This window comes from Halichoerus grypus, chromosome 5 (assembly GCF_964656455.1).
Source record: "Halichoerus grypus chromosome 5, mHalGry1.hap1.1, whole genome shotgun sequence".
In the NCBI taxonomy this organism is placed as follows: Eukaryota; Metazoa; Chordata; class Mammalia; order Carnivora; family Phocidae; genus Halichoerus; species Halichoerus grypus.
In genome coordinates, this window is record NC_135716.1 from 93,593,262 (window position 1) to 93,619,988 (window position 26,727).

A 26,727-nucleotide genomic window follows, 5' to 3' on the forward strand; every position below is an offset into this window, starting at 1 on the left:
GAGTATGCAGCCGGGTCGGTTCTGGAGATTTCTAAGAGGAACAGTTCTAGGACTTGAATATTTTCAGCAGCCCTGGAATGAATGGCAACCTAAAAGTGATCATTCCAAAGATGCATAAGAGCAGAGACAGCTGAAAAATCAGAGTAACTTGAGTGGAAATCTTTTATAGTCTCCCATGTGCCTCTGGCACATCCTTAGTTAAATTCCCAAACTAGCCCACTGGCATCCATCTTGTTGTGAAAACATACTGTATTGTTATCAGTTCAGCATCTCTCCCCCTAAATCTAATCCTGAAAATCCACAGGAATTCAAACCATGGTAAGAAACTAGAATTTAAGAAATGACTGTATACCTGCTCTGTAATAGGTCGCCTGTGTCTGATCTACCTCTAGAAACAGAAAAAATGGTCATTAGAACAACACATGCTGGTATTTATGGTCCAGCAGCTAAGCAGGCAGGTTGGCTGTCCCATTTGTCATCCTCAGTTGGAAAAGGCTTACATTCCTATTTTCTGAGGTGGTATAATAATTTAGTGATTATGTATTATTTGGAAAGTATCATTTTAATTAGCTTCTAGATATTTGGAATTCTTTGTGTTATGAACTCCCAGCTAACAAACATCTCATGACCCCAACTTTTCATCAAGTTATCCAGAGCTGATCTTGAAATCTAAGGATGGATTTGGATGATTTATTGGAGCAGATTTCTATTCTCTACGACCTTTTTTTATTTCTCTCTGTGTCATCATACCTTGGTTTTAGCCTCTCCCTTCCTCGCCCATTTTTTTAAATGATGTAGTTATACGTGTCCTTAAGTAAACTCCTACAGATAGACACACATCCTAATTATGTGAAAACACTATATGAAGTATAGCAACTAAGCAACCATAAATAACACCCCCTTCTTTTTAATTTTTTCTTGTTGCCAGTCACTCAAGGAAAGTTCTTTCTCTATTTCCTTATTTCTCTTTATTATTTTACCCCGTGGAACAAAATAGACCATAATTTAGGTTGAGGAATGCACAAGCAGTACCCGATATACATTTATGAGAAAGGAAAGGAAAGCCATAGTTTTAGAAAAATGATATTATACATAATTGATAGTGACATCAATTTGTATGATCTTCTTCTTCTTTTTTTTTTTTTTTTAGAGAGAGAGAGAGGGTGCCTGCATGTGCAAGGAGCAGGGAGGGGTAAAGGGGGAGGGAGAGAGAGAATCTTAAGCAGGATCTCCATAGAGCCTGACACGGGGCTTGATCTCATGACTCTGAGCTCATGACCAGAGCTGAAATCAAGAGTCGGATACTTAACTGACTGAGCCGTCTAGATGCCCCTCAATTTGTATAATCTTAAAAGAAACCGGAAGTCAATCCTTTCTTTTTTTTAAAGAAAAGAAAATATTTCTTGTTTTATTAGACAACCTTAAATACATTTTTTTCTAATATCCTTAAATATATTTTTCTAGTTAAGAGTTCACATAGACTGAAAGCAAGCCTGTTAAATTGGCTAAACAAGGATGTGTGTAGACAATGAGGTCACTGCAGGGAAATGCATGTAATCAGAGAGGTATGATCCCTCGGAACCACAACCTAGGCCCGGGTTAAGAATTTTAGGTACCTGGGGCCCCTGGCTGGCTCAGTCAGTGGAACATGTGACTCTTGGTCTTGGGGTTGTGAGTTTGAGCCCCACGCTGGGTGTAGAGATTACTTAAAAATTAAAAAAAAAATCTTAAAAAAATTTATTAAAAGAATTTTAAGTACCTGAAGTCATTTGTTTATTCCCATTTCCTGCATTTATTAAACATTTATGGAACACACATTATGTCTCCTGGGAAGTTAATCTTAAGACACCTTACAATTATAGGACTGTGGGGAATATGGGAAAATTAACTTAGGATCCAACTGGGGAGCATCTCAAGTACTTGGCTAAGGAGTCTGGGCTCTTTCCCAGTAGCAAGGGGGATTCACTGAAGTTGTTTTGGGCATGAGAGAGATAAAGAAAGCAATATTTTAGTAAGATTAATTTGGCATAATTGTCCCTTAATGAATTTGAATGAGGAAAGACAGAAAAGTGTGCAGGTGAGTTAAGAAGCAACTGGACCAGTTTAAGCTTTAAGGTAGAGGGTCTGAATTAGGGTACCTGTGGTGGACATAGGAAGGAAGGTCGACACAAGATACTGCATAGGAAGAATCAGTTGAACTTGCTGACCCAGTTAGAGGTGGGAATTGTCAGAGTCACCACAAGTGACTCTCGGTTTCCAGGGTGTAGTTGCCTGGGATAAAGATGATGCGAGTGGCATTGACAGTGGGAACGATGCTGATTTTGGTTTGAAATGTGCCAAGTTGGAGGCTCTAATAAGATGTGGAAGTGGAAGGTCTAGGATATGGTGAGGAATTTAGGCCTGGAACTTAGTAATCGAATCTCTATGTAGAAATTTGAGAGTTCTCCCATCGGGGTTGGAACTATAATTGAATTTGAATCAGCTAAATAAATTTCAAACCCTCCCACTGGTATGCCTTCTCCAAGAGTATATGGTATCCCGGAGCGAAGGTATAGAGTGAGAGAAGAACAGAGAGTTGAGGACTTAACTTTGGAACTTTGGAGAACTCACAACCGGAAGGCAGAAATGGACAGAAAGCCAGTGAGAAAAAGTAGACGTGGGAATGAGAAGGCAGAGAAGAAGGAGGAGAACCAAGATAATGTGGACTAGTAAAGGCCAAGGGAGGAGGAGATTTCGAAAAGGAAGTTAAAGAGATTGAAGACTGAGTAGATCCTGAGGGATCAGACCTATAGGAAGTAGTTAATGCTCTTCACATGATCCATCCACCGTTAAATAGTGGGTAGATCATGAAAATTATTTTCTGTAGTTCAACAAATATGTATCAGCGATCACAGATGTTTCCCCCTTTTCTTTCTCAGATTGAGTAAGGCTTCACAATTCAGCTCTATTAAAAGCAGTTTCTTTATTTTTTTAAGATTTTATTTATTTATTTGACAGAGAGAGACACAGCGAGAGAGGGAACACAAGCAGGGGGAGTGGGAGAGGGAGAAGCAGGCCTCCCGTGGAGCAGGGAGCCCGATGCGGGGCTCGATCCCAGGACCCTGGGATCATGACCTGAGCCGAAGGCAGACGCTTGACGACTGAGCCACCCAGGCGCCCAAAAGCAGTTTCTTTAAATGATAAGGGAGTTAAAGTCTGGGACGAGGTTGATTCCTAAGGAGCTACAGAGAGACTATGATTTTCTCTGATCCGAAAGTCTGGTCTATAGTAGAATATTGGAAAATGGGAGTAATTTCAAGGAGTTACTTCACTACGTTGAAGAATCTTGTTGAACCATATTATGCCAGTCCTAGCCTGGTCCACATCTTATTCTACCAACAGAATATGATACTATTTAGATATTGTTTGGTTGAGGGGTAGGCTTGCAGTTTGAGTCATATAAAAAAAAAAGACAGCTTTCGGGACTGACATTTTTGAAATTTTGCTAGATATAGAGAGATTTTATTTGGCTTAAGCTCCGTTTTTACTTAAAATAGCCCTGTAGCAGCTATAAAGAAGGTAAACTTTTAGTATCTGATGTTTGTGTGGAGCACATGGTTTGTTTTCAAAAAGACATTGGCTTTTAAAATATTCACTAGTTTCACCTCTAGGTTTTAGCTATTTGTGGCTCAGCTGCTGTAAGTGTGATTTTTTCACTTCTCCAAACTGAAGTCGGCTGACCTTATGCTCTGGGGCTCTGTCCTGAATTGGAGGTAGTTCTAGAAGATGCTACAAATTGCAAAAGTGGACTGTTTGGGCAGAAGAGAAGGAAAGCTGTCTAGAGATAGCTTCTTACCTCTGTACCCTAGGAGGATTTAATTCTTGGAATTTTATTACAGAAGCTGAAAAGACAATCCACCAAGTACAAGGCAGACAAAACCTATCCCACAACTGTGGCTGAGATGCCCACGAATATCAAGAAAAACAGATATAAGGATATCTTGCCCTGTAAGTTTCATTTCTCCCTGTAAACTTGTACCTTACCTTCTCCCCAGCTCAATCATTCCCATCTCTTTTTACGCATTGCTTGCTGATCCTAATCCTGGAACAATGCTTTGACAAGTTAGTTTGTACTGCTTACAACCACGAAAGAACATTCACTCACTCACTTACTCACTCAGCAAACACTTATGAGTATCCACTATTCACAGTGCTAGGTCCTGACTTACAGTAAACCCTCTGACTAAGCCCTTTTAGTTATACTGTCTGTCTCCTGTATTATAGATGATCATAGCCGAGTAGAGCTGTCCCTGATAACCTCGGATGAAGATTCCAATTACATCAATGCCAACTTCATTAAGGTACACCCTGTATTCTATACTTCTCTAGGTACCTAAACAAGGGGTTGGGATATTAGACCATATTTCTCTCGGTACCTAAAAAAAAAAGGTGGAGGGGATACTAGACAAGAAGAAGAGGATATTATCTGTAGTCATCCCATATAACTTCTGTTCCCATTTAGGGAGTTTATGGACCCAAGGGTTATATTGCCACCCAGGGACCCTTGTCTACAACCGTCTTGGACTTCTGGAGGATGATCTGGGAATATAGCGTCCTGGTAAGGGCAGAGTCGCTTTTGTTACTCTATTCTGTAGTTGTTGGGGATGGAGTGGGGGAGGGTGTCAGGATATGTGACTGAGGTTTCCTCTGCATTAAAATTGGTGCCTTTTGGGGTCAGTCGCTAGAATTTCAGGCCAATTTTTGCCAAAATCACAATGTCACCCTTATTCAAGGAAATGAAAGTTCATATCTTGACGGGTTCATTTGTTAACAAGAATTTACTGATTTGAATAGAGAAAAGGGAAGTAAGGACAGAAAGAAGGGTAGGAGCAACATTTTATCATTTACCAAGATTTCTTTTGGGGGTTAAAAAACAAACAAAACAGAAAAAAACAATGACTCTGTATTAACTGTTCTTTCTAACTACATCAATGCTCTATCTATTTCATCCCCTCAGATCATTGTTATGGCATGCATGGAGTTTGAGATGGGGAAGGTGAGTCGCTTTCCGGTGGACCTAAAGATAAAGGAAAGAGAAAGGGGAGACTTGGTCGCAGAATTTTCCTTAAGTGTGCCTACTTAAAAATTATTCTCATCTTGCTAGCTGTCAGTCTGGGAACGCTAAATGACTCACTCTCAAGGCTTTTTTACCCCTAAGAACTCCTTTTGTCCACTTTCTCAGTAGACTACTTTAAAGTAAAGATAAGATATACTCTTAAAGTAATGATTCATTTTTCCCACTTTTATTAATTGGGCATCTTTAACTGGCAGTGAGCACTTCTAACCCCGTGCCGTCCAACATGACATCCACTAGTCACACGTGGCTATGGGTGCTTGAAACATGGCTAGTTTCAGGGAACTCAATTTTATTTCGTTTTATTTTAGTGAGTTTAAATTTAAAAACTTGGTTTTCCAATTCAGTGTTTGGAAAACTTTAAGTGTGTTTTGAACAACTCGGGTACATGATTCTTTTTCAACTATACTTTTGATGAACTCTAAATGGAAATAAAATGTTTCCAATGGTAATTTAGGGTATTGAGGTGTGCTGTAAATATAAAACACACACTGGGTTTTGAAGACCAAGATAAGAAATGTCAAATATAGAATATCTGTTTTATATTGATTACATGGTTTTTTTTTTTATATACTCGGCTAAGATGTATTATTAAAATCAATCTCATTTTTTTTTCATTTTTGAATGGGGCTATTAGAAAACTTAAAACTTCATGGGTAGCTGAGCTGGGTAGCTCACATTATGTTTCTATTGAATAGTACTCTTCTTACTTACTGTTGACATTCATAATTCCAGTTAAAACCAAGCTTTCAGGGGCGCCTGGGTGGCTCAGTTGATTAAGCATCTGCTTTCGGCTCAGGTCATGATCTCAGAGTTCTGGGATCAAGCCCCTGTGCAGTCCAGTTGGGCTTCCTGCTCAGTGGGGAGTCTACTTGTCCCTCTCCCTCTGCCCTCCCTGCGCCCTGTTGTACTCTCTCTCAAATAAATAAAATCTTTAACAACAACAACAACAACAAAAACCAAACAAGCTATCACTTAGCTTGTGCAGCTTTGCTTTAGTAGACATGATTTCTGTTAACCCTTTTGAAATACAGTAGTCCCCCCTTATTCATGTGGGATACACTCCAAGACGCCCAGTGGATACCTGACAGTGTGGGTAGTTCCAAACCCTATATACACTGTTTTTTTCTGTGCACACATACCTATGGTAAAGTGTAATTTGTGAATTAGACACAGTAGGAGTTAACGACAATACTAAAATAGAACAATTATAACAATATACTATATGTTATGTGAATGCGATCTCTTTTTCTCAAAATATCTTATTGTACTATACTCACCCTTCTTCTGATGATGATGTGAGAAGATCAGATGTCTACATGATGAGATGAAGTGAGGGCAATGATGTAGGTGTTGTGGTGTAGGGTTAAGCTACTAATGACCTTCCAACAATACATCCTGGACTATAGGTAACTGAAAGACCGCGGTTGACCATGGGTAACATGGAAAGCAAAGCTGTGGATAAGGGGGGACTACTGTACTGAAAATGTCAGATCCCCATTTCTACTTCTTCAGACTTCTAGGAAGTCTGTAATTTACATATCCTTTAGTGTTTTTCCCATCCTTGGAGATTCCAGACCAGGATGTTGGGGTTGAAGCCCTAGGGGGTTAGACGGTCCTAACCTAAGTGAAGGACACAGAGCTAAATTTGCTTCTGAATGAGGAAGTGGGTTTTGTTACCCAGAAGAGACTAGAATATCTGGAGGGGAGTCATGACATTCTGCTTTGTGCAACAGAAAAAGTGTGAGTGTTACTGGACTGAGCGAGGAGAGCTACCGCGGCAAGTTGGCCCTTTCTCCATATCCTGTGTGAGTATGATGCCTGCTTCTGTTATGGCCGAACAGATGCTCCAGGTTCTACTTTATAGAGACTAGTTTTTGAACATTAGTTTTTGAAATAACTAATATTTGAATTTACTTCTTAGGAAGCTGAAAATAGAAAATCTGATTACATAATCAGGACTCTAAAAGCTAAGTTCAATAGTGTAAGTATAAACCCGAGTGGTAAACTCAAGAGCCCACAGAGGCAAATACATATGTATGTGACTTGGGCTGGGCACAAGACAATGGGGAGCGGTGGGGCCTTTGATGTTCTGGATAAATCTTCACATGCAAAAGAGACCTTTGGTATAATCCCTACTTCCCAATCTATTACACACCATGGCACACTTATAAAATGATAATATTTGTAGGATGAATAGAGGCTGTGCAGTGAATAGAGGCTGGGAACCAACTTGAGAGCTCACATTGCCCCGTCTCTCTATAGCAAAGGGGTTTAATAGATCAGCATGCCTGTGACCCACTTGAACTGGTGAAGCACACCAGTTGGGAAGCTCTGGTTTGGACTATCTTAATATCTACCACCTCTTGTGAGTGGGGCAAGGAGAGACAGACCAATAGTCAGTGTTCTCAAATGGCATGTGGTCCCCAGAGGCCTATAGAGAAAAAAGCAGCACAAATTGCCAACAGGACAGAGATGCTACTTAGGAAGTCAGAGTAATCTTGTGGTAGAATGAGGTGGGGTCCTAACACTGAACTCTCCTTTCATTCTGGCTACTTTTTTATAGGAAACTCGAACTATCTACCAGTTTCATTACAAGAATTGGCCAGACCATGATGTGCCTTCATCCATAGACCCTATTCTTGAGCTCATCTGGGATGTGCGTTCTTACCAAGAGGACGACAGTGTTCCCATATGCATTCACTGCAGGTATGATGCTGTTCTATGTACCTTCCACCCCAAACAAACCAAATATCACAGTCTGGCCAGGACTCCTGCTGTACCTGAAGGAAGACAGACTCTGTTGGAATTTAAGGTGGTACAAGCAAATAGGATGTAGGCTCCTGATCCTAGTCTCGCTTTTGCCAGTTGATTAGAAAGGAACAAAGCTTAGAAATGAGAGTGATTGAAAGAGCAAGGTCCAGGGGCGCCTGGGTGGCTCAGTCGTTAAGCGTCTGCCTTTGGCTCAGGTCATGATCCCAGGGTCCTGGAATCGAGCCCCGCATCGGGCTCCCTGCTCCGCGGGAAGCCTGTTCTCCCTCTCCCTCTGCCCCTGCTTGTGTTCCCTCTCTCACTGTGACTCTCTCTGTCAAATAAATAAAATCTTTAAAAAAAAAAAAAGAAAGAAAGAGCAAGGTCCATAGCAAAAACAAACTATAATAAATTCAAGCATTTAATTAATATTAAATTATTGAATTAAAGCATTATATTAATATTTTCTGACAAGTTACTTGGAAACAGTGCAGCTCTAGAGCCTCTTGCTTAGAGAAGTCACCTAGGATCTGTCCTGAGATTTGGTGTGGGCATGTGGCAACTGACAAACATGCTCTAGGAAATGGGGGGAGGGGTTGGAACGTTTCATTGCCTCTAGGTTCCTTCTTCCTCAGTCTGCTGGTGACATTTCCCAGCTACCATCGATGATCCATCCTCTGCAACTATACGTGCTCCTGTGATCTTTCATTTCAGTGCCGGCTGTGGAAGGACTGGTGTTATCTGTGCTATTGATTATACCTGGATGTTGCTAAAAGATGGGGTAAGTTTCTCTCCGCAGGCACTTCCTGTCTGCTTACCCTGTTAGTTTCAGACTTAGGAATTGTTTGGTTCTTCCAAACATCCATCTCCATGACTCATCTTTTCTAGAGTATTCACTGTAGACCCGCTTTGTCAGATGATTAAATTAGGCCCTAGGTGGGTGGTTCTCAAAGTGTGGTTCCCAAACAAGCAGCATTGGCGTCACCTGAGAACTTGTTAGAAATGCAAAACCTTGGGCCCTGCCTTGGATGGAATGAAGCAGAAACTCTGGAGGTGGAGGGGAGGGGAGGACGGGCAGCAAGCTCTCCAGGTGCTTCTGATGCATGCTGTGGTTTGAGAATCACTGCCCTAAATTCCACAGTTACCTTTCCTTTATCCAAACCACTTTAGTGGATGGACTCAATTTACCACAATCAAACCTTGTGTTCCGATCTCGAAGTCATTTTTTATAGTCTAATAGGAAGTGGGAAGTTTGAAATATGGGCTTTAAACATATCTGCCAACTTCTTTTATTTCATGAAATTCTCATACTTGCTCATCTACTCGAGCCTTCTCCCTCATTATATTTTTAACTTCAAACATTTGATCACCCCATGTGAAATCATTCTCAAGAGTTTCTTCAATCTTTTCTGGGGAAAATACCAGGCTCTAAATCATGATGCAAGTGATGAGAAATGTCATTCATTTTAAAAATGCATTCTTTTTCGGATATTATCTTCTGTTAAGAGACCAGATATCATGGGAGTGACAAGACTAGGAGAAATAGTTTATTAACAAAGCTAAGGAACAAAGGAGTAAGATATTTTTTTTCTTTTATTTGATAGATACTTCCTGAGAACTTCAGTGTGTTTAGTTTGATCCAGGAAATGCGAACACAAAGGCCTTCATTTGTTCAAACTCAGGTATGCAACTATGGTGAATGGATCATAACACGTGTCTGAGTCTTGCTACATCTCTCTGTTCAAAAGTAAGGCCACCCAAAACAGCTGACTGCCCAGCTGTAACACAAACTGACTCTTAGGTACACCAGCCCATTTGCATTTCCTTGAACTCTGAACAGATCAATTTTTTTCCTGTATCCCTTGCCTTGGATCAAATTCCTCTCATTCCTTGTATTTTACTGTCTGTGCAGAAGATATTAAGAAACTAATGTAATATTTCTTATAAAGGTTGTTGAAGAAATTCCACAAGCTGTTTGATTTATTATAAAGAAATAGCTGGGTCAGGTTAACTCGAAGTTTTATAGCAGTAATTCACTTCTGAAACCATAGAAAAATCAGAGCTTTGTCATTTCGACTTCAGGAAGTGGTAAAAGAATCTGGAGAATGCAGTCTGTATACTCGTTTTTTGGCTTGATGAAAAATAAAAATAAAAGCAACCATACTCCTATCACCTAGAGGTAGCCACGATTACTATTGTTCTGTAGTCTCTCCTGATCCTTATTGTATGCATACTTTAAAAAACCATAATTAGAATCATACTATATATACGGTTGCATATGTATGACAATATTTTCATCCACCCCAAAGTGCTCACCCTCGTTCACTCCGTTAGGGATGCTCTTCCCCTGTTTTGTCCTCTCTCCCGCTCAAGTTCCACCGCCTAGGTGAAACTTTCCCAGCACAGATCTCTCACTCTCTACAATATCAATTTCACCCAGATTTCCATACCAATAATTTTACCCACATTTCTAAAAAAAATGGTCTCCATCTTTAAGATGGGGTTTAGCTTTGCCCCATTCATTCATTCACTAAGCATTGATTGATATAAGTAACAGATACTTTTACATAATTTGTTAGAACTACTTTCTCCTGCTTAAATGGCAAGACCCTGAAGTGTTTAAAGCACTTACAAATGAATTTGCACATAGACTTGGAGGTAAAATAATCACCGGTGGAAGTTTAGGTATTTTCATTGGGCATTTGTGAATTGAGGGGAAAATATGAAGAGCTATTGTAATAAAAGCCTTCTGTTTGGCCCACACAGGTTTTCCACTAATAGCTAGTGGAAAAAAAAAATTTTTTTTCATGCGTCGACTGTAGGTGTTTTCTATATTCGACCTGAGGGAAAAAGTTTCTATGAAATAAAAGCACGGGCTGGTTTAGCGCCACCAGACTTAAAAGCAGGCTGACCCATGTAAATGGCTAAAGACCCCAGGAAGTATGCAACCTAGTTGTCTGATATTACTTTGTAACACTGAATCAATCAATAAAACCCTACCCCATTTCAGAGAAAGTCCATTTCCGGCCTCCTTGCAAAGGTCGGAAGACAGAGGAAACAATTTCTGGTTAGCCTCTGGTTCATCAACATTATCAACAACTAGCTGAACAAATCCCTTCCCAGTTGTCACTGCTTTTTCTGACACCATCCTCACCAGGAAATAGCACTGTAACCAGCTGAGCGCTTCCTGTCTGACTTTTCTCTCTTCTTAAAAAAATGGAAGAGTGTACCAACAGATGTGTTGGGTGATACGGACTCTGTAGTGTTCTGCTAAAATTATAATGGGCAAAAGTTGTGCTTTATTTGTATAGGATTGTGTGAAGTGCCGGGGAAACCCCGCTGAGGCTCTTTCAGATGAAAAGTAGATCCAAAATCAAGTGCTAGAGCAGGTCCGGTGGCAGAACCCCCCTCCTCCCTCCCCCTCGCCCCCCCCCTCCCGCCAGGACCTTGTAATGGTGGTGGTGTCATTTCTAGACAGTGAAATCCTTTTACAAGCACAAATTTCCAGACTCTCTTGGGTGGTCTACTTTTCTTGGGTGTCTTTGCTAGGAGAGCATTTCAGCGGCTTGATCTAGGCACACTAAACTAAGAGTCAGAAGATTCAAGTTCGAATCCAAGTCTGGAAATCACTGCTGAACGACCTTGCACAAAATGTAAACAGGGATAATAGCCTACCTACTTTAGAGATCAATTGTCAGGGTCAAGTGAAGAATACATATTGAAGCTATCTATCTACCCATCGACCACAATCTATCTCCCTTTTTCCAGAAAAGATGAAGGTGCCTGACCAAAAAATGCATCCAGGATCAGATAAAATGTTTAAAACGTGAGCCAGGAAAATGGAATTGGAGGGTTGATGGTGGAGGGAAGGATAAATGGGATCAGAACATAAAACATGCTGGAAGGCCCTTGTATATTTAGAGGTAGAAGATCAAATATTTAGCTCTTTCTAGTAGCCTAGAAGTGCTTTGCAATCCTAAATGGGCTTCGCAAACATAAGGGCACTACGATTAAATTACTGTTGATGGTCTTTTCAGGTCTGCTATACTAGGATTTGACTGATGTTCACACTCCTGAACTCTGGTTCTGTGGTTCACCAAGTTTCTTGTTTGTTTTCATTTGTTTCGGTTTGTGATGCTCTTCAGGAACAGTATGAACTGGTCTACAAGGCTGTATTAGAACTTTTTAAGAGACAGATGGATGTTATTAGGGATCAACACTCGGGAACAGAGGTAAACATTAACCTTGATATTTTGTCTTTTTTTTCATATTTGATTTTGGTCAAGGGATCTCAGATCAGTTGCAGGACTTAATTTATTATTTATTGTCACTTAGTTGGAGCGTCAGGGGTGCATGGGGCTACACTGCAAATCTCCTGTGGAGAAGGACCAATTAATTGAAGTACTTCAACTTAGAAAATGAATCTTTTGGTTAACCTACTGTATACAAGTTTCAGCTCAATTTAGAAACAATAGGAGTGAGTGACAGGGCAAGTGTATATTCTGTTCCCAGGTCAAATAGCTGTGTGGCAAGTTAAAAGTGAGAGTGACAGTTACAAAGTGAAATCATAGTTGAGCACTAATGTGATTTTTCAGGTTCCTCTAGGCTCACTTTTTTTTTTTTTTTTAAAGATTTTATTTATTTATTTGACAGAGAGAGACATAGCGAGAGCAGGAACACAAGCAGGGGGAGTGGGAGAGGGAGAAGCAGGCTTCCCGCAGAGCAGGGAGCCCGATGTGGGACTCGATCCCAGGACCCTGGGATCATGACCTGAGCCGAAGGCAGACGCTTAATGACTGAGCCACCCAGGCACCCCCTCTAGGCTCACTTTGATTGCATAAGTCTCATCAAATTTTAGGAATATTTTAGAATATGCAGAGGAATTTTTAGCTGAGGGTCTTACATATAAAAACGATTATGATTTAACCAAATTCTAATTAAATATTGAGTATTCCAGGATATGCTATTTTGATCTCATCACAAAAATTGATGAGTCAAATACTTACTGTGTAGTCACAAAGCACTAGGTTCTGAACAAACTTAAAGAAGATAAAATTACTGATTTACATTTCAAGGGTATATTTTGTAACATATATTTCTTAATTTAATTTTTAATATCACATTTTGGATTCTTAATCTGAAAATATTCACTGAGGACCTGCTACCTAGCTACTACCTAGTATTAGGAATACAAAGTATATAAGACATGATTCTGATCATAACTCCTATCAGTCAAATGCTGAATCATGAGGAAGGAAAGAAAGCCAGAAAAACTGTTGAGGTTTGAAATGGACTAAGCAATCCTAGTTAGTGTCAACTTCAAGGGAAAACAATGTGGTGGAAAAATGTGAAATAAGAGTATAGTCTTGTCAGAAATTTTTACTTATATCCTATTTATGTATGTTTTATTGGCTAGTATTCCCAGACCAAAGTTAAATGATAAAGGTGATATGGACAACCAAATTTTAATGGGAAAAATTTTCATGTTTCACTATCAAGTGTGATGCTGACTTGATTGGAGATATCTGTTTGTTTGTTTTATACCTCTTAATCCCCATCATCTATTTCACCTCTTCCCCCACCTACCTCCTCCCTGGCAACCACCAGTTTATTCTCTATAGTTAAGAGTTTTGGGGGGGCATCTGAGTAGCTCAGTCAATTAAGTTTCCAACTCTTGATCTTAGCTCAGGTCTTGATCTCAGGGTCGTGAGTTCAAGCCCCATGTTGGGCTCTTCGCTGGGCCTGGAGCCTATTTAAAAAAAAAAAAAAGAGTCTTTTTTTTTGTTGTTGTTAATTTTGCTTTTTAGATTCCCCAAATGAGTGAAAACATATGGTATTTATCTTCCTCCGTTTGACTTATTTCACTTAGCATAATACCCTCTAGGTTCATCCATGTTGTCACAAATGGCAGGATTTCATTCTTTTTTATATGGAATATTCATTCGTCTATGGATGGATGCTTGAGCTGCTTCCATAGTTTGTCTATTGTAAATAATGCTGCAATAAACATAGGAGTGCATATATCCCTTGAAATTAGTGTTTTTGTATTCTTTGAGTAAATACCCAGTAGTGTGATTACTGGATCAAATGGCAGTCTTATTTTTAATTTTTTAAGGAACCTCCATACTGTTTTCCATAGTGGCTGCACCAATTTACATTCTCACCAACACTGCACGAGAGTTCCCTTTTCTCTACTTCCTCTCTAAGACTTGTTTCTTGTGCTTTTTATTTTAGCCATTCTGACAGGTGTGAGGTGATATCTCATTGTGGTTTTGATTTGCATATCCCTGATGATTAGTGTTTTGAGCATCTTTCATGTGCCTATAGGCCATCTGCATGTCTTCTTTAGAAAAATGTCTATTCAGGGCGCCTGGGTGGCTCAGTCGTTGGGCGTCTGCCTTCCGCTTGGGTCATGATCCCGGGGTCCTGGGATCGAGCCCCGCATCGGGCTCCCTGCTCCACGGGAAGCCTGCTTCTCCCTCTCCCACTCCCCCTGCTTGTGTTCCCTCTCTCGATGTGTCTCTCTCTGTCAAATAAATAAAATCTTTAAAAAAAAGAAAAAGAAAAATGTCTATTCATGTCTTCTGCCTATTTTTTAATCAGATTTTTTTTGATGTTGAGTTGTACAAGTTCTTTATATATTTTAGATATTAACTCCTTTGAATATATCATTTACAAATGTCTTCTTCCATTCAGTAGGTTGCCTTTTGTTTTGTTGATGATTTCCTTTCTGTGCCGAAGATTTTTATTTTGATATTCCCCATAGTTTATTTTTGCTTTTGTTTCCCTTGCCTGAGGAGACATAGCTGTAAATATGTTGCTAAGGCCAGTGTCCAAGAGATTACTGTAAGAAATTACCTATGTTTTCTTTTAGGAGTTTGATGGTTTTAGGCCTCACATTTAGGTCTTTAATCCACTTTGAGTTTATTTTTGTGTATGATGTAAGAGAGTGGTCTAGTTTAATTCTTTTGCATGTAGCTGTCCAGTTTTCCCAACACCATTTATTGAAAAGACTGTCATTTCCCCATTGTATAGTCTTTTTTTTTAAGTTATTTATTTATTTATTTGAGACACAGAGTGAGAGAGAGAGAGAGAGACAGAGAGAGAGCGTGCACACACAAGTAGGGGGAGGGGCAGAGGGAGAAGCTGACTCCGTGCTGAGCAGGAGGCCAAACTGCGCTGGGGCTCAATCCCAGGACCCCAAGATCATGACCCGAGCCGAAAGCAGACACTCAAAAACTGAGCCACCCAGGTGCCCCACCCCATTGTATATTCTTGCCACCTTTGTCATGGATTAATTGATCATATAAATGTGGGTCTGTTTCTGGGCTCTCTATCTGTTTCATTGATCTATGTGTCTATTTTTGTGTCAGTACATACTGTTTTGATGACTCTAGCTTTGTAATATATCTTGAAATATGGGATTGTGCTATGTCTAGCTTTGTTTACTTTCTCAAGATTGGGCTTTGACTCTTTGAGGTCTTTTGTAGTTCCATACCAATTTTAGGATTATTTGTTCTAGTTCTGTGAAAAATGCTATTGGTATTTTGACAGAGATTGCATTGAATCTGTAAATTGCTTTGGGTTGTATGAACATTTTAAGAATATTAATTCTTCCAATTCATGAACATGGTATATCTTTCCATTTGTTGTGTCATCTTCAGTTTCTTTAATCAATGTCTTTCACCTCCTTGGTTAAATTTATTCCTAGGTATCTTATTCATTTTGGTGCAATTATAAATTGGACTATTATTTTTCAATTGTTTAAAGAGTGTATTCATTAATTTCTATTTTATTAGGAAATTTTTAGAGAAAGAATGTTGAATTCTGTCAGTTGCATATTTTGAATTCATGGAGTGCTCACGTGGATTTCTCCTTTGACTTATTAATACAGTCATACCATTGGATTTGTTAATATCAAACCATCCCTGTATTCTTAGAATTAACCCTTCTTGAACAAAAAATATTCTTTTTTAAAAAAGATTTTATTTATTTATTTGACAGAGAGAGACACAGCAAGACAGGGAACACAAGCAGGGGGAGTGGGAGAGGGAGAAGCAGGCTTCCCGTGGAGCAGGGAGCCCGATGTGGGGCTTGATCCCAGGATCCTGGGATCATGACCTGAGCTGAAGGCAGACGCTTAATGACTGAGCCACGCAGGCACCCCAACAAAAAAATATTCTTTTGATATGTTGCTGGAATATGTGGGCTAATATTTTATTTAGGTTCCAGGAAATGCCAGTACTCAAATTTAGCCCAGTAGCAGGGCCATGGGTCCAGTTGGGTTGTTTGGAGTGGGCCCTTATTCAGTAAATGGGAACATAGCAACACAGTTCAAACTCCCACAGAGAGAATTGCTTACAGTTAACTAAAGAGGACTTCTGTTTCTGGAAAGATCAAATAGACATACTTTTCCCTATTCCTCCCACTAAGTGCAACCAGAAACCATTATATAATTGACATTATATATAAAACAACTATAAGAAGGCTCTGAGAGATAGAAAGAAGACAGGCCAGCTAAGGACCTTGGAACCTGAGGAAAGACATGATGGTAAGTTCCTTGGGTTTTCTTTTGACTCATATATCCCAGACTGGAAACTGAAGAAGTCAACAACATGGAAAAGCCAGGGATGCAGACAAAAAAGCCCCAACAACAGCCTGCTCTGTCTAGCCAAAGGACCAGAAAAGGGGCAGTCCAGCAAGACAGAAAACTTTTAGATAATCATCACTCTACTTCAGTCAACACCACAGAAAATAATGGTCCCCCAACCCCACCCATGTCAGCAAAGGCTGAGTGGGGTCCTAGATTCCCACCTTTCTAACACTGTAGTAGAATGCCAGAGTGGTGTCAGAGAAGGTCAGGTAAAGAGGTAGGACTTTCATCCTTAATGGCCTGAAATGAGGGTTTCCTGCAGTGTCATTGGAGACTGCATGGGGAGCGAGCTTCCACTGGACAGTAACATGGTACCCTAATGCCTTCTCACTGAAGTAGTATCCGAAGAAGGCTAGTAGAGAGTTAGGACTTCCACCATCATCCAGCAGTGATAAGGCCACCCCTACCACAGTGTCAGTAGAGACCACATGGGGAGCTTCTCCTGTGATGTCTCCCCTTGGGTGTCAACAAACACTCAGTGAGGAAACTGGTAGAAGTAGAATACACCGGCAGTAACAAGGCAGTAATGAGGCAGCACCTTCCCTTTCCTCTGTAGAATGGAGTTAAAAATAAAAGAACCTAGCTAAAAGAGAAGATTTAACTAAGATCCAGAGCCTCGTAACAATACAAAAATGTCTAGGTTTCAATTGAAATCACTCATCATACCAAGAATCAGGAAGATCTCAAACCAAATGAATAAAAGACAACCAATAGATGACAATACTGAGATGATAAAGATGTTAGAATTATCTGACAAAGTTTTAAAAGCAGCCCCAATTAAAATGCTTCAATGAGCAATTACAAACATGCTTAAAATTTTTTTAAAAATGGAAAGGCTCAGCAATAAATAGAAAAAGATTCAGCAAAAAATCCAGAAGATATAAAGAAGAACTGATGGCAATTATAGAATTGAAAAAGGTAGTAACTGAAACGAAATAGCTTAGTAGATGAGCTCAACAGCAGAATTCAGGGTACATACAGAAAAAAAGAACTAATGAGCTAGAAGATAGAACAATAGGAATTACCCAATCTAAACATCAGAAATAAAATAGACTGGAAAAAAAAGAACAAACAGAGCCTTAGGGAACCTAAAGGACTACAACAAAAAAACTAGCATTTGTGTCAGCAAAGTCTAAGAAGGAGAGGAGAAAAAAGGCAAGGCCAAAAAAGTACTTAAAGACTCAGTATAGGGGCGCCTGGGTGGCTCAGTCGTTAAGCATCTGCCTTCAGCTCAGGTCATGGTCCCAGGGTCCTGGGATCAAGCCCCGCATCGGGCTCCCTGCCCCGCGGAAGGCCTGCTTCTCCCCCCTCCAACTCCCCCTGCTTGTGTTCCCTCTCTCGCTGTCTCTCTCTGTCAAATAAATAAAATCTTAAAAAACAAAACAAAACAAAAAAGACTCAGTATAATTAAACTTCTGAAAACTAAAGACAAAAGTTCTAGGAAACAGCCATAGGATAATGATCTTAACTGTAGGGAGAAAACAATTAGTATGATAGCAAAATTGTCATCAGAAACCATGGAAGCCAGAAGAAAGTGAAACAATATTTCTCCAGTGCTGAAAAAAAATAAATGGCAACCCAGAATCCCATACCCAGTAAAAATATCCTTCAGGAATGAAGAAGAAATCAAGACATTCTCAGATGAAAAACAAACAAACAAACAAACTAAGAGAATTTGTTTGGTAGACCTATCTTTAAAAAAATGACAAAGGAAGTTTTCTAAGCAGAAAGGAAATGATGAAAGGGAGAACATGATAAGCAAAAGCATGGGTAAATGTAATAGATTTTCTTTTTCTTCTTGAGTTTTCTAAATTGCTTGATTATTGAAGCAAAAATTATACAGTCTGATGTGTATAATTTTATGTATTAGAGGAAATACTTAAGACAATTATAAACAGGGAAGGGTTAGGGACGTAAAGGGAGAGGTTTCTGTACTTGAACTAGTGAACTAATAACACCTGTAGACTGTGATAGGTTATGTATATATAATGTAATACCTAGAGCCACCACTACAAAAACTCTACAAAGATATACCTTAAAAAACACTATAGGTAAATCAAAATGAAATTCTAAAAATTCAGGAGAAAGAAAAAAGAAATGAAAAACAGAACAAACAGAAAACAAAAAATAAAATGGCAGACTTAAGCCCTGACATATCAATAATTACATTAAATGTAAATGGTATACATATATCAGTTAAAAGACAGATTGGCAGAGTGTATTGAAAACATCTATATGCTGTCTATAAGAAATATATTTCAAATATATAGGTTGGTTTAAAGTAAAGATTGGGAAAAAGATATATCATGTATTCATATAAACATGAGTAAGGAACAAAAATACTAATTCAAAGGGGCACATGTACTCTGATGTTTATAGTAGCATTATCAACAATAGCCCAATTATGGAAAAGAGCCCAAATGCCCATTGACTAATGAATGGATAAAGAAGATGTGGCATATATACATATATATACATATATATATATAATGGAATATTATATATAATGGAATATTACTCTGCCATCAAAAAGAATGAAATCTTGCCATTTGCAACACGTGGATTGAGCTTGAGTATATTATGTAACTGAAACAAGTCAGTCAGAGAAAGACAAATACCATATGATTTCATTCATATGTGGAATTTAAGAAACAAAACAGATGAACATAGGAGAAGGGGGAAAAGCGAGGGAAATAAACCATGTTAACTATAGAGAACAAACAGGGTTGATGGAGGGGGATGGGCTAAATGGGTGATGGGTATTAAGGAGGGCACTTGTGTTGAGCACTGGGTATAATAGTAAGTGATGAATCACCAAATTCTACTCCTGAAACCAATATTACATTATATGTTAGTTAACTAGAATTTAAATAAAAATTTGAAGAAGGGGCACCTGGGTGGCTCAGTCGGTTAAGTGTCTGCCTTTGGCTCAGGTCATGATCTCAGGGTCCTGGGATCAAGTCCCACAACAGGCTCTCCACTTAGTGAGGAGTCTGCTTCTCCCTCTCACTCTTCTCTTGCTCTCCCTCTCTCTCTCAAATAAATAAATAAAATCTAAAAAAATTTTTTGAAGAAAAAAATAAGGATAATAGAAGGTCAGCAGGACTATTGTAGTGTAAGTTGAGTTAATGTACTCTTTATGGTCAGAGTTCTATTGTCTATAGATTGTTTGGAAAATTGTTAATCCACCTTTCAATGGATTTCAAAAGATGTGGCCTAAAGATTTGTTGTGGTCATTTATGGGGAGATTTTGAATCTAAACCCAGGGTACCTATACAATAGTCAGGTCCACTAGAGCTCCAAGGAAATAATCTGTAAGAAAGAAAAGTCTTTTATGCTAGAGTAAAATAATGTTAAATGGCAAAAAAATTAAAAATAAATATAAACATGAATAAAGGAAAGAATATAGCAAGAGTAGCTCTATTAATATCAGATAAAGTAGGCTTCAGAGCAAAGAAAATTATCATAGGCAGGAAGGGACATTATATAATGATAAAAGGATCAATCCGCCAATAAGACATAGATAGTAGTCCTAAGTGTGTATGAACCAAACAGAGCTATAAAATATGTGAAGCAAAAACTGACAGAACTGAAAGGAGAAATAGACAAATCTGGTTATAGTTCAGTACCCCTCTCTTAACAACTGATAGAAAAACTCAATGGAAAATCAGCAAGAATATAGGATAACTCAACACCACCATCAACCAACAGGATCAAATTGATATTTATAGAACATTCCAATCAACATCACAAGAACACACATCTTTTTTTCAAGTGTTGATGGAACATATACTGAGATCAGTTATATTCAGGGCCACAAAACAATCTCAAACATCTAAAAGAACTGAAATCATACAGAATGTATTCTCTGACCACAGTGGAATCAAACTAGAAGTCAATAACAGAAAGATAACAGGAAAAGGTCCAAACACTTGGAAACTAAACTACATTCTTCTAAATAATCCATTGAGTGAAAGAGGGAGTTTCATGGGAAATTTTTAAAAAAACACACATTGAACTGAATAAAAATGAACACATTGACATTTGTGGGACAGAGCTACAGCAGTTTTGAGAGGAAAGTTTATAGCACTCTAAATGCAAACATTTGAAAACAGCAAAGGTCTCAAATCAACAATCTGAGCTCCCACTTTTAAGAGTCTAAGGGAGGAAAAAAGCAAAATAAACCCAAAGAAAAGAGAAGGAAAGAAATAATGAGCAGAAATCAATGAAATTGAAAACAAAAACTGTGGAAAAAAGAGCCAAAATGATCAATAAAGTTGACAAACCTCTATGAAGACAGCTGAGGAAAAAAGAAGATAGAAATGACCAATATCAGGAGTGAAATGGGAGAGCCCTAGAGTCTCTGCAGATATCAAAAGGATAATAAAGGAATATAGTATGAACTGGACACATCTACACATGACAACTTAGACAAAATGGATTACTTCCTCATGAAACACAAACTACCATAGCTTACTCAACATGAAATAAATCATTTGAATAGCCCCATAACAGTCAAGGAGATGGAATTCATAATTTAAAACTCCCAAAAAAGAAATCTCTAGACCCACATGATTTCACTTGAGTATTCCAACCAAATATTTAGGGAAGAATTACCATGAATTTTACACAATCTATACCAGAAAACAGGAGGAGGAAACACTTGCCCCATTCATATTTTCTGTTGTGGTCAAATCTATCATTGTATCACAGTGGAAAAAATTACCACCTTAACCATTTTTAAGTATATAATGCAGTGGCAGTAAGTACCTTCGCTATATGCATGACCATCACTACTATTTATTTCTAGAAATTTTTCATCATCCTAAACAGAAACTCTCCATGCCCCCTACCCCAACCCCTAACAACTTCTATTCTAATTTTTGTCTCTATAAGATTGCTTATTCTAGGTACATCATATATGTGGAATCATGTATTTATTCTTTTGAATCTGGCTTATTTCATGTGGCATGTTTTTAAGGTTCATCTATTTTTTTTAGTATGCATCAGAATTTCATTCCTTTTTATGGTTGTATAATATTCAATTGTGTGTATATCCCACATTTTGCTTATTCATTCATCCACCAATTGATACTTGAATTGTTTCCACCTTTTGGTTACTGTGAATAATGCTGCTATAAAAATTGTTGTACAGGGGCGCCTGGGTGGCTCAGTCGGTTAAGTGCCTGCCTTCGGCTCAGGTCACGATCCCAGGGTCCTGGGATCGAGCCCCGCATCAGGCTCCCTGCTCAGCGGAGAGCCTGTTTCTGTCTCTCCCTCTGCTGCTTCCCCTGTTTGTGTGCTCTCTCTCTCTCTCAAATAAATAAATAAAATCTTTTAAAAAAATCGGTGTACCAATATTTGTTGAAGTCCCTACTTTAAATTCTTTGGGGTATATACCCAGAAGAATCCAGGAATTGCTGGATCATACAGTAATTCTAGGTTTAGTTTTTAAAGGTACTGCCATACTGTTTTTTACAGCAGCTGCAAAATTTTACATCCCCACTAGCAATGCACAAGAGTTTCAATTTCTCCACATCCATGCCACCACTTGGTATTTTCTGGTTTTGGGTTTTTTTTTTTTTTTCTAGATAATAGCCATCCTAATGGGTGTCAAGTGGTATCTCATGGTTTTGATTTGCATTTCCCTAATGATTAATTGATGTTGAGCATCATTTTTGTGTGCTTATAGGCCGTTTGTGTATCTTCTTTGGACAAATGTATATCCAAGTCCTTTGCCTATTTTTTTTCAAAATTTTTAAATTGTGGTAAAGTGGGGGCACCTGTGTGGCTCAGTCAGTTGAGTGTTGACACTTGGTTTTGGCTTGGTCATGATGTTGGGGTTGTGGGATCAAGTCCAGTCAGGCTTGTGCTCAGCACGGAGTCTGCTTGGGATTCTTTCCCTCTTCCTCTTCCTCTCCCTCTGCTCCTCCCCCTGTTTGCATGTGTGCATGCATACACGCTCTCTCCCTAAAATAAAATCTTTTTTAAAATTGTGGTAAAATATACATAAATTTAACCACCTTAATTAATTCTATGTGCATAGTTCAATGGTACTATGAACATTCATATTGTTGTGCAATTATTACCACCATACATTTCCAGGACTCTTTTTATCTTGAAAAACTGAAACTTTATATCTGTTAAATAATAGTTCCCCAATCCTTCTTCCCCTCCCCCCATCTTTGGCAACCACTATTCTACCATTTGTATCTATGAATTTGACTACTCTAGGTACGTCATATTAGTGGGATCACATGATATTTGTCCTTTTGTGTCTGGCTTATTGCACTTAGCATAATGTCCTCAAGGTTCATCAATGTCATAATATGTCAGAATTTCCTTCTTTTTTAAGGCTGAATAATATTCCATTGTATGCCACACTTTGTTTCTCCATTCATCCATTGGTGAATGGGGGTTTACTTCCACCTTTTGGCTATTGTGAATAATACTGCTAAGATCGTGAGTGTGTAAATATCTTTTTGTGTTCCTGTTTTCAGTTCTTTCAGGTATATATGCAGAAGTGGAAATGCTGGGTCATATGGTAATTCTTTTTTTTTTTTTTAATATTTATTTAAGTAATCTGTACACTCAACATGGGGCTCGAACTCACGACCCTGATATCAAGAGTCACATGCTCTTCTGACCAAGCCAGCTGGGTGCTCCTCACATGATAATTCTGTGTTTAATTTTTTGAGGCACTGCCATACTGATTTTTACAGCAGCTACACCATTTTACATCCCTACTAACAATATACAAGGTTCCAATTTCTCCATATCCTTAGCAACTATTTTTGTTTGCTTATTTATGGTAACCATCCAATGGGTATAAAGTGGTATCTCATTGTGGTTCTGGTTTGTATTTTCCTGATTAGCAATGGAGAGCATTTTTCATGTGCTCATTGGCCATTTGTATATCATCTTTTGAAAATTGTCTATATATGTTTTTTGCCCATTTTTGAATTGGGTTTTTGTTGTTGCTGTTGTTGAGTCTTAGGAGTTGTCTGTATATTCTGCACTGTTGTTTTTATCATGAATTTTTTCAAATGCTTTTCTTCTGCTTCAACTGACATGCTCATGTGAGGGTTTTCTCCTTTATTTTATTAATGTGGTGTATTATAGTGATTGATTTTTGTATGTTGAACAATCCTTGCATTCTGGGAATAAATCCCACTTTGTCATGACATATAATCCTTTTAATATGATGCTGAATTCAGTATGCTAGTATTTGGTTGAGGACTTTACATCAATAATCATAAATGATACTGATCTATAGTTTTCTTTTTCTTGTAGTATCTTTGTCTGGCCTTGGTATCAGGGTAATGCTGGCGTCATAGTATGACTTAGCAAGTGTCAACTTTTTGGGAGAGTTTGTGAAAGACTGGTATTAATTCTTCATTAAATGTTTGGTAGAATTCACTAATGAAACCATCTGGTCCTGGCGTTTTTTTGTTGGAAGGTCTTTTGATTACTGATTCAGTCTACTTACTAGGTCTATTCAAATTTTCTATTTCTTCCTGAGTCAGTTTGGTTGATCATATGTTTCTAAGAATTTGTCCATTTCATCTAGGTTGTACAATTTGTCGGTGTACAATTGTTCACATTATTGTCTTATAATACTTTTTATTTCTGTAAAATTGGTAGTAACATACCCACTTTTATTTCTGTAATTTGAGATTTTGGTAATTTGAGTCTTCTTTTTTCCTTAGTCAATCTAACTAAGGTTTGTCACTTTTATTGAACTCTTCAAAGGATCAATTTTTGGTTTTGTTGATTTTCTCCATTGTTTTCTTAGTCTCTATTTCATTTAGCTCTGCTTAATCTTTAATATTTCCTTCCTTCTGCTAGCTTTTGGTTTAGTTTGCTTTTTTTCTAGTTCCTTAGGTGTAAAGCTAAGTTATTGATTTGAGATCTTTCTTCTTTTTTTATTTAAATTCAATTAATTAACATATAGTGTTGCACCCAAGATCTTTCTTTTTAAGAGTAGGCATCTATAGCTATAAATTCCCTCTGAATATCGCTTTCACTATATCTCATACATTTTGGTATGCTGTGTTTTTGTTCATTTTTAAGTATTTTCTAATTTCTGTTGTGATTTCTTCTTTGACCCATTAGTTGTTTAATTTACACACATTTGTGAATTTTCTAGTTTTCTTTTTGTTATTAATTTTTAGTTTCAATCCATTATAATTGGAAAAGATACTTTGTATGACTTCAATATTTTAAAATTTATTAAGACTTGTTTTGTAAAGAAGATGTGGTCCATATATACAATGGAATATTATTCAGCCATCAGAAAGGATGAATACCCAACTTTGACATCAACATGGATGGGACTGGAGATTATGCTAAGTGAAATAAGTCAAGCAGAGAAAGTCAATTATCATATGGTTCCACTTATTTGTGAAACACAAGTAATAGCATGGAGGACATTAGGAGAAGGAAGGGAAAAATGAAGGGGGGAATCGGAGGGGGAGACGAACCATGAGAGACTATGGACTCCGAGAAACAAACTGAGGGTTTTAGAGGGGACGGGGGTGGGGGGATGGGTTAGCCCAGTGATGGGTATTAAGGAGGGCACGTATTGCATGGAGCACTGGGTGTTACATGCAAACAATGAATTGTGGATTACTACATCAAAAACTAATGATATACTGTATGGTGACTAACATAACATAATAAAATAAAATTTAAAAAGAAAAGACTTGTTTTGTGGCCTACCATATGGTCTATCCTGTGCAATGTTCCATATAAGTTTGAGAAGAATGTGTATGTTGTAACATGGAGTGTTCTATATGTGCTGTTAGATTTAATTGGTTTATGGTGTTGTTCATGTCTGTCCTCTATTTCCTTATTGATCTTCTGTCTGATCTATCCATTACTGAAAGTGGGGTATTAATATCTTATCAGTTTACCAGACCTGCTGTAACAAATATCACAAACTAAGGAGGACTTAAAACAAATTTATTTTCAGGGCCTCTGAATGGCTCAGTCGGTTAAGCATCTGCCTTTGGCTCAGGTCATGATCCCAGGGTCCTGGAATCGAGCCCTGCATCAGGTTCCCTGCTCAGTGGGGAGCCTGCTTCTCCCTCTCCCGCTCCCCCTGCTTGTGCACTTGTATGCTCTCTCTTTGTCAAATAAAAAAAAAAAAAATCTTAATCTTTAGATGCAACACACTTCATAAAACTGGTACTTCTTTAAAAAAAAAAATTATTTTCTCATAGTTCTGGAGTAGGAAGTCCAAAATCAAGGTGTCAGCAAGGCCATGCTTTCTCTCATAGCTCTAGCAAGAGTCTTCCTTGTCTTTTAGTTTCTGGTGTTTGGCAGCAACCTCTGGCATTCATTGGCTTGCAGATACATTGCTCCAGTCTCTGTCCCCATCATCACATGGCATTCTCCCTGTATGTCTCTGAGTCTCTGTTTTATCTTTTTATAAGGACACAGTTACTGTGATAGGGCCCACCTCAATCCAGTATGACCTCATCTTGACTAATAACATCTGCAAAGACTCTATTTCCATATAAGGTCACATTCACAGATATCAGGGATTAGATTTCAACATATCTTTTTGAGAGTCATAATTAAACCCATAATAGGTGGAATCTTACAATGGCTGATGACATTTAAAAAATACATTTAAACATTTCTAAAATCAGGATATATTTTACAAATTGGTGGTATCTAAGATTCTATGTAACATATTCAATAATGTGATAATTGCTATGAAGAAAAAAAGAGAGTGACTGACAAGTATGTGGGAGTATGATTTTAGGTTGAGTGGTCAGAGAAGGTTTTCTTATGCAGGTGACATTTAAGTATAGCATAATTACTTAGAAAGAGCCAGTTATGGAAAATCTGGAGCAAGAGTATTTTAATCAGAGGGAATAGTAAGTGTGAAAGGCTGGAATTGGAAACAAGTTTGGTATGCTTAAGGAAAGGCAAGAAAAACAGTACAGCTAGAGCATGGTAAGGAAGAAAGAGGTAGAACAAGGTAAGTATGAGGACCTAATAAGCACTTACTAATTTAAGATTTGAGATGATGTAATTTCTGAAGGTAGATTGTTCATAAGAATAAAGGTTCCCCTAAAGACATGTTAAAACTCCCACATTTGATACTATAAGCAAACACTTTCTAGCTTCTATAACACTATTAATCCTTTATTTGGATCCCTTGATCTTGATATGTGAACAAGTTCTTATTGGGCTCAAT

General features: G+C 38.2%; 1 protein-coding gene and 1 long non-coding RNA gene across 6 annotated transcripts in view; one reads left to right on the top strand and one right to left on the bottom strand.

Moving 5' to 3' along the window:
* PTPN22 (protein tyrosine phosphatase non-receptor type 22) overlaps positions 1–26,727 on the top strand; it is a 58,335-nt gene that overhangs the window by 10,663 nt on the left and 20,945 nt on the right. For all 5 annotated transcript variants that reach the window (XM_078072581.1, XM_078072582.1, XM_036088464.2 and 2 more), the window contains exons 2-11: positions 3,879–3,987; positions 4,264–4,340; positions 4,502–4,597; positions 4,997–5,035; positions 6,850–6,921; positions 7,038–7,097; positions 7,680–7,822; positions 8,579–8,645; positions 9,469–9,546; positions 12,010–12,096. In XM_078072581.1, the coding sequence (XP_077928707.1) occupies positions 3,879–3,987; positions 4,264–4,340; positions 4,502–4,597; positions 4,997–5,035; positions 6,850–6,921; positions 7,038–7,097; positions 7,680–7,822; positions 8,579–8,645; positions 9,469–9,546; positions 12,010–12,096 (828 nt within the window). The remainder of the gene's footprint in view (positions 1–3,878; positions 3,988–4,263; positions 4,341–4,501; positions 4,598–4,996; positions 5,036–6,849; positions 6,922–7,037; positions 7,098–7,679; positions 7,823–8,578; positions 8,646–9,468; positions 9,547–12,009; positions 12,097–26,727) is intronic.
* LOC144381880 (uncharacterized) overlaps positions 13,485–26,727 on the bottom strand; it is a 36,080-nt gene continuing 22,837 nt past the window's right edge. Inside the window, exon 3 of the long non-coding RNA XR_013447976.1 lies at positions 13,485–13,613. This is a non-coding gene — a long non-coding RNA (uncharacterized LOC144381880). The remainder of the gene's footprint in view (positions 13,614–26,727) is intronic.